Below are 8,075 nucleotides of genomic sequence, written 5' to 3'. Positions count from 1 at the left end.
ACCATAAAATACGAACCAGAAGACACAATTGGAAACTACAAGCGGAAATATGGAAATACATTAAAAACCATTAAAAAACGAGAACAGGAATGCAACTTTCACGTGTCCAGAACTGTGCTGCACTGTCAATCTTGCCAAGGGGAAGTGATATAAAAACACCACAAATATTAGAAAACATGCAAAAGTGAATGAAGAACGGTATCTATTAGTTGTGGTCTATATCGCATTCCTCCCAGTTTTGAGGATGTACACATTTTTGTTTCGCCAGAAATGTACCTTCACCCTGTCTTGGATTTTTTAGGCATGTTTTAGGGGGACTTTTATTGTGAAAGGCAACGCGAATAGGAAGACCGTTCCTGTTGCTTAATGTTGTCAGCTCCGCCCTGCTAGGCACGTCTTTACCCAAAGGGTTGTGGGAGTCTGGAACAAGCTACCCTGCAATGTGATTGAAGTCGGTACCCTGGCCTCTTTCAAGAAACAACTAGATGAAATCCTTGGTTCAATTAATCGTCTAAATACCAAACGAGCCCTTTTGAAGAATTTTATCCATGTTCAATTCAGATTAAAATATTCCATCCTTTAACATCTCGACTGTGGAAATACCTAAAAAAATTGTAATCCACCCTGAGCTGATAATTTTTACAACCATTTCCAGTGCTTTAAAACATAAATAAGTCGTGCAAACACACACATTTCTCCAGCCTGCTACTGCAAGAGCATGAAGCTGAAAGAAGGTACACTACGACAAAATGGAGTGGATACAACCATTGTTATGCAGAACGGGGCAAATTCGTTTAAAAAAAAACAAAACAAATGTAGAATGCGCTAGTGGACTTTGTGATACAATATATTCTGTGTTTTCCAAATCATTTTTGTTTTAAAGCAGCACATTCGTATGTGCTGTAAAAACAGGAATCGTATCATTCTGACGATTGTTAATAAAGTGGTACGTTCCAAAACAAGTTGAAGTTGAAAGTTCAAGGGCAGCGTGCGTCTCCGTTCAGAAGAGAGCTGGGTTTGTATTGCTGAGGGGGCTGGTCAGCACCACAGGCTGCAGGAGCAGAATTGCACTAGTTCGTTTTGCATTGAAAATGTTGTGCAGGGTCAGTAATCTTCGCAGGTAAGCAGCATTTGCGAATAATGATGAACCATCACAAAAGCGAAAGCCAGAGTTCTATACATGTAGTGTATGTCCAAAAAGAGGCAACGGGTTACTGGTAAAACCTAATAACACTTTTGGACTGTCACTCTTTTACTGATTGACAGTGACACGATTAAGATTTGTGTTAAGCTAACTGGAGTTACATTACACTTGTTGCAGATGTTTTAAGTTACTTTTTAAATTGCAAATAAATAATGATGGCAGTTTTCAACTATTCGTGCACACAAAGTGTAGTTACCTCAGTGTCCATAATGGAGTCTTACTGGTTTGTCCAATTTTCTGTCCAAAAGCATAACGCTAGCAAAGACAATGTTTATTAATAATATTAAACTATCCAGTGTTTTGTTGGCTCGTTTGTAAAACGTGTCGCAAGAATCCGTTATAGTAAAACGAATGTTTTTGAAGGATATTTAACAATAACAGCTTCTTTACTAAATGGGCCTTAGTTTTATTAGCTTGTATACAAGAACTGGCTAAAAATCTCGAAGGCCTCCTTATGAGTACTCGGGTTTCACTCTTTATTTTCTTTGTATTTTTTTTAATAGTTACATGGTACATCGATGACCTTTTTAGCAAAACAAAAATTATTAATATTAGGTGTTGTCACTTGTGACTGTAGGTATGCTGCTTCACTGAGCCCAGCCCTGAGCTGTGTGGCCTCAAAGCAGAAGCACACTCTCCCTGACCTGCCCTATGACTATGGGGCATTGGAGCCCCATATCAGTGCAGAGATCATGCAGCTGCACCACAGCAAACATCATGCCACCTATGTCAATAACCTCAATGTTGCGGAGGAGAAATATCAAGAGGCGCTGGCTAAGGGTAAGCAACCGATTAATCACTGTGCGCTAATCAAGCAGCTGTTGAACAGGAACCCTTTGTATGGACAACATAATCCAAACTGTGTGATGAAAGTCCAAATACAGCCTACTTTGAGAATGAATTACAGTGCTGTTTGTTTAGATTTTACCCTTTGCAGATTGGTAAAACGGTGGGCTTTTACACCTAATTCTCTTTTAAAAAGGGATTCACCTGGAAGGCCTAGACATTATCTGAACTATTCTGTTCTTGAATCCTGCAGATTTGCAGGTGACTTTAGTTTACAAGGAATGGCTGCTATGCTGTTAGGCGTATCATTGTTTTTCTGTATTTTATACTTCTTTGGTTAATCTCTGGAGGAAAAGTAGTTGTAGGAGGGCTGGGTACTAGAGTCAGCGTTTGTATAGTCAACTGTATTCCTTGTTTGAACCTACTGTAGCACTTTGTTTTATTCTTACTATGCCAGGAACATAATGTTTTTTTTTTATCAGTGCTGGCAAGTATTCAGGTTTCGCATGTAGAACACTATTTAATCCATCCATCTATTTTCTTACCACTTTGGAAGTACAGGGTCATGGGGGATCTGGAACCTATCCCGACAAACAATGGGTGCAATATGGGGTACACGCCGGATATGACACCAGTCCGTTGCAGTGCAGACAAACAAACGCACAATCACGCCAGAAGCCAGTTAACCTGACAGTATACCTGAAAACTGGAGCACCAGAGAAAACCTGTGCAAAAGCAGGGAGAACATACAAACTCCAAACAGATAGCACCCCAGGTCTGGCATTGGAGCCAGGGCCCCAGCGTGATAACCACTGTGCCACCTTATTTATGTAATACAAATTCAGAGTAGGGAGCAGCACCAAATGTTTGAGAGAGGTGGAATTCTCCTCTTCAAATGCCTTTCAATTATCTGCTGAATTCCTGCAGAATAGCCCCCCCTTAAGTGAAGTAAAAACCTTCCCTTGATTTATAGAAGGGCTGCTGAGGATTATAGCCATTAAAGATGGATATGTTTATTATATGATTATAGAAATGTCCACGGTTTGGGTTCACTCATATATTATGTTTAAACTGTGTATTGAATGTTTTTTAGGTGATGTTACATCACAGATTGCTTTACAGCCAGCTCTCAGATTTAATGGTGGTGGCCACATCAATCATTCTATTTTCTGGACTAACCTGTCTTCTAATAGCGGAGGGGAACCACAAGGTATGTTTTATGTAGTGTGTACTTAATATAAGTGTTTTTCTTAACCTGATTTTCTTTAAAGTCTAATTGAAATTGAGATATGTTTTTATTCCTACTTCTTAGCTTATTACTGTTACACTTTTTGCATTGGTTCTCATTCTGTTCTAGTTTTAACAATATAGTTGTTGCAGTACTGGTAGCTTCTTGGCTTGTTTTCATGTTGGTGGGAGGACATGACAGCTAAGGAGAGTGTGGCACCTTTGGTCCATACTGCTATCACCATACAATAAGAGCCTGTTAGCATGACGTACAAGTATGCTAGTATGAAACTTGTTACTTTTAGTCTTTAAATTGTCTTTTGTGACTCATCTGCACAGTTCCATATTCTAAATGTTCTGTTGAAAGTGGATCAAACTGCTTGCAAAGGGAGGACTCATCTCCTTCCCTGTTATGATTGAAACAGTCCTGCCAGTGCAAAGAATTTCTTCTACACAATTCAGTAATAGACATTAACAGATTATCTCCGAAAAATAAAGTTGACCTAATAAGATATGTTGTGAAAATCACAGAAATCTGAATTTGAACTGTGAGTTTTGAAATCTGAATAGAGCGATGTTGTTTTGTCTCCAGGAGAACTCCTGGAAACCATCAAACGTGATTTTGGTTCCTTTGAGAAGATGAAGGAGAAAATGTCAGCAGCTTGTGTTGCTGTCCAGGGCTCAGGCTGGGGGTGGCTGGGTTTCGAGAGAGAAAGTGGTCGATTACGAGTTGCTGCCTGCGCTAACCAGGACCCTCTGCAAGCTACCACAGGTCAGTGTACATTGAAACATAAAAACAAACTGAAGCATTTCTTAAAAAATACAGTACATAAACAAAACACAAGAGTTACAGAAATTTAGAACCAATTAGTTTGTTATACCCCCCTCACCTCTCCAGATGTGAAATTGTCAATTGCCTGTTTTTCATGTTAAGACAGGAGAGAATGAGGAAGTAGGTATAGTAGACTCCTGCAACCTGCCAACCTTCGAGCCATTTATTGTTCTCAACAGAAAACAGTTAATACTGTACCATGCTGGTGGTTCAGCGCCAAATGGAACGGTGGAGTATCTCTTATCTGTCCTCAGTATTTTCACATGAGTAATATTTTCAGTGTAGCCTGTAAAGAAGACCATCTCCTTTAATCTGCTTTAATACTATATTAATACCACTAATATCTTAAGTAAAATCAATAGAAAGAAACTGATTAGGAATGTGGGGTAGAAGAGAAGTTGTCATGGCAATGGAATAAGACTCCAAATGTAGTAAATATTGAGTTTGACAATTTATTTAATATCAAAAGTGTCTATGATATTTCTCAAATAACTAAAGATAACCAAACTGGAAAGTTTAAGAGCAAAAGGGCAGCTAATTCTCATTAGCATTTGGTAAACTATTTGGATATCTGTATGTAAATGGGTGTAAAGCTAATATATTGTTTCTACCCAAAGAGAACTGAGGTGATGTCACTGACCAGGTAGCACACAGGCAGTTAGACTGATTTTACTGGCTCCTCATCATAGTGATAAATACTCAAAGTGAAAGTATTCTAGAGAAGGCCATAGATATTTTATCAGCTAACCTAGGAATACCTTCTTTGCATTTAAACTGAGAAGTCTAGATAATTCTTGTATGATACTTCTTCCACTTTATCATGGATTTGATCAGAAGCAAACTGACCCATTTGGAAAGCTGTCTGTTCATAACATTAAGTGGCACATCTATCTACTTATGAACAGCATTTATAAATCATTTGAAGATTAATCTTAATAGCTAAAAAATTGTACTATAACCAGAGTGTTCTGATGGGTCTTTGATGATTTGTAAGAAGCAAAATTGAATTGAATTATGACCTTTGTGAAAAGAACTATTTTGTTCTAAGCATTTACGGTGTTTAATATAAAAACTTATGAAGTTATAGAAACTATCAAAAGTTCAGTGCCTTCAGGAGATAGCTGAAGCAATTTTACTGCATTTAACAATTCCTTGATCACAGCCATGTCTTGTCCAACCATCTTGAGAATTGTAGATAAGAATTAGTCTCAAGGAACTTTAGCCCTGAGCAGATTAACAGAATGTAAAATACAATTCTGTCTTTTAAACCACTATATTTTTGCCAAACATTGCATACATTTAAGTCTTGTGCAAGTGTTTGTAAGTGTGTAGAGGTGAAGTGATGTATAGGTATCCAGTGCTGATTTAAATATGAAATTAATGCTTTGTTCTATAACCAGTGGATACATTGGAAACTCTAGTAGTCAAAGGTTTTTGAAGTCCAAAAATTGATCAAAAACAGTGGTTGTAACTTTATCCGTTGTCATCGAGTGTTCCACACTGACCTTAAATATCTCAAATTTACCTTCTTAACTGCTGTAGGAGCTCAACTTTAGTCAGGGTGCAAGAATAAGAAATAACTTGGTTATGTTGACATCTTTGATCATCAATTCATCAGCAGAATTCAGATGCATATCCTGAAGCATGAGACATGCCTTCACGTTACATTCCAAGGCAGTGTTTTTGCAATTTGTAAAAACATGGTTTTATATATCCCCAACTGTTGCTAGGAGTGTACAAGACCCTGGATTGTTTTCTTTTCACTTCTATTACTTTAGAGACTTTAAACACTTAGATTACCAGAAGGCTATGGGAATGCTGCATTCAAACTTCTGGAATGGCTATCCGAGCACTGATTGCTTTTGGAGAAAGTAATGTGGATAATAAAAACTACAAAACAACGCATCCTATTTTTATAGAGAGTTAAAGTTTAATGGTCATACCTAGTTATAATGTGTTGATATTGTTGTCATTGTTTTCATTCAGAGCTGATGTTACCTACCTTCAAGCACTCGAAAACATATGTGTAAAGAGGTCAAATTAAAATAAGAGGTAGCTTCACTGAATCAATGTGACCATCAGTGGTATTTGAAATTCATAATTGTATTATTGTTTTGTGGCTCAGAAACATAATTTCTTATTCATCTTGTTACCCAAACATTTCAGATCACTGGTTGTGTTTTCACCTATTGCCTACTATGTCTTTGGTCCTGTCAAATTAAAAACAAATGTGTGCTGGTAAGGGGAAAATATTTGCCATTTGAGCTCTTCAGTGACCGTGTAATCCGATTGGATTTTAATACATTTTTGGAACAAAAGCAATCATCTAAAAGAGTTAATCAAATAACTCCCTAGTTGTTTTTCCAGACTGATGAACTGGCTTAATGGCTTCATTATAGTGGTGGTGATTGAAAATTTTAATTGTCCAAAGTATTTTATAGAAATGAAAAGAAAAAATAAAGGAACTTCTGTTTTGTACTTCTAATAGCACACAGAGATACACAATTCCATATTTCAAAAAAATTATATGGTTTCAAAGAAAAACCATAACCCCATGAGTGAAATGCACTTCAGTCAGATGCAAAGCCAATTGTAAATTGTATGAGCCATCATATCAGTGAGGTTAGCCATTGTAGTAGAGGTTTTTGTTTAAAGTTAATAGGACCATCTTATATGGCACCAACTATGCCAGCCAGACAATGTGCAAGGTAGAGCAGCATCTTGCATCTACCACTTCGGCTAGCTCAGTAATAAACTAGGGTACCTACTTTTCCAACCCTCATGGTGCTAGGATTCAAGAGGTGCACAACATGCTATGCACTCTCTTTCTTTTGTTGACGGATGACTGCAGTCCTCTCTTCCAACTGTTGAAGACGAGATTGGACGGTCCCCTTAGTAGCACAGAAATCTCTAGCAGCAAAGAGATCATTTTCAGACGTTCCTTGAGGCAAAATGCCATGACATCCCTCAGTGTGTAGATCTACGCATCAGAGAGCCACGGTTACCCCAGTGAGTTATCATAGCAAAGTGCAGTATGTGCACCTGTGTCCTGGAATGTGCTGCTTCTTTTCTTACCCTTGAAGAAGAGGCCACTGCAACTGTGAGGTGACGTTCAACTTAAATTCAGAGCGGATATAGGCGTTGAGTGTGACAGAATCTTCCACAAGTGAACTTTTTCTTATAATTGATGTGTTAAGCACAATGGTGCCATTGAGTGTACTTGATTATTTGCATCATACATAGTGTCACTGAGTCTTTGATCATGTATAGGGCAACTCTTAATGCTCTTCAAGTTTACTATTTTGGTCACATCATTTCGTTTTCTTTTCAGGTCTTATTCCTCTGCTTGGGATTGATGTCTGGGAGCATGCCTACTACCTGCAATACAAGAATGTTAGACCTGACTATGTGAAGGCTATCTGGAATGTGGTCAACTGGGAGAATGTGTCCGAAAGGCTCAGAGCAGCAAATAAATGACTGGATTGTCAGGATAGACCTAACATGTCTACAGAACCTTTACCCAGTGCTTTATGAAGTGCTCAGTTCAGATATTGCAATCACTTAGTTGGCTATGTTAAAGGCAATGTTGGTTAAATCAAAGCTCTTTTCCAGTGCACATTCAGACTGGCGTGCTATGTATCATCACAACATATAAGTTTAGTTTTGGTAATATCCAATTAAAATAATTTAAAAAATCTCCTTGATTTTGTATGCTACTTATTTGGGTTAAAGTTTGTCTCTGTAAGTCGATCATTCTTTGAGATATACTGTATAATGTATATACAGTAGTATAGTTATAAAACATTGCAACGTTTTATAGCTTAAATGGTACTGTAGTCCCAAGAAGAATGTGACCAACAACAGAAGCCAGACTGATTTCTGAATACCAGAGTCCTAAAAATCTATTAAATAGGCTCCATACAGTATATACTGTATGACTTAAGAATTTTTATAATTGTTGTCTTCAACTAAAGTACACCCACAACAACAAAGGTAAAATAGCATCATACAAATATTGTAATAATT

The 8,075-nt window shown here is 37.6% G+C and overlaps 1 protein-coding gene across 1 annotated transcript; it reads left to right on the top strand.

Annotated features, from left to right (window-relative positions):
• The first annotated feature begins 973 nt into the window (after nucleotides 1-973).
• On the top strand, nucleotides 974-7,746 carry sod2 (superoxide dismutase 2, mitochondrial). Its single transcript, XM_088929334.1, has 5 exons — nucleotides 974-1,120; nucleotides 1,782-1,984; nucleotides 3,084-3,200; nucleotides 3,810-3,989; nucleotides 7,381-7,746. Exons 1-5 carry the CDS (start codon nucleotides 1,092-1,094, stop codon nucleotides 7,524-7,526), a joined length of 675 nt encoding a protein of 224 aa, XP_088785460.1. The 5' UTR covers nucleotides 974-1,091; the 3' UTR covers nucleotides 7,527-7,746.
• Nucleotides 7,747-8,075: the final 329 nt, after the last annotated feature.

Source organism: Atractosteus spatula, chromosome 2 (genome assembly GCF_055471065.1).
Source record: "Atractosteus spatula isolate fAtrSpa1 chromosome 2, fAtrSpa1.hap1, whole genome shotgun sequence".
NCBI lineage: Eukaryota > Metazoa > Chordata > Actinopteri > Semionotiformes > Lepisosteidae > Atractosteus > Atractosteus spatula.
The sequence above is the reverse complement of the archived record's forward strand: the minus strand, read 5'-3'. Positions and strand labels throughout refer to the sequence as shown.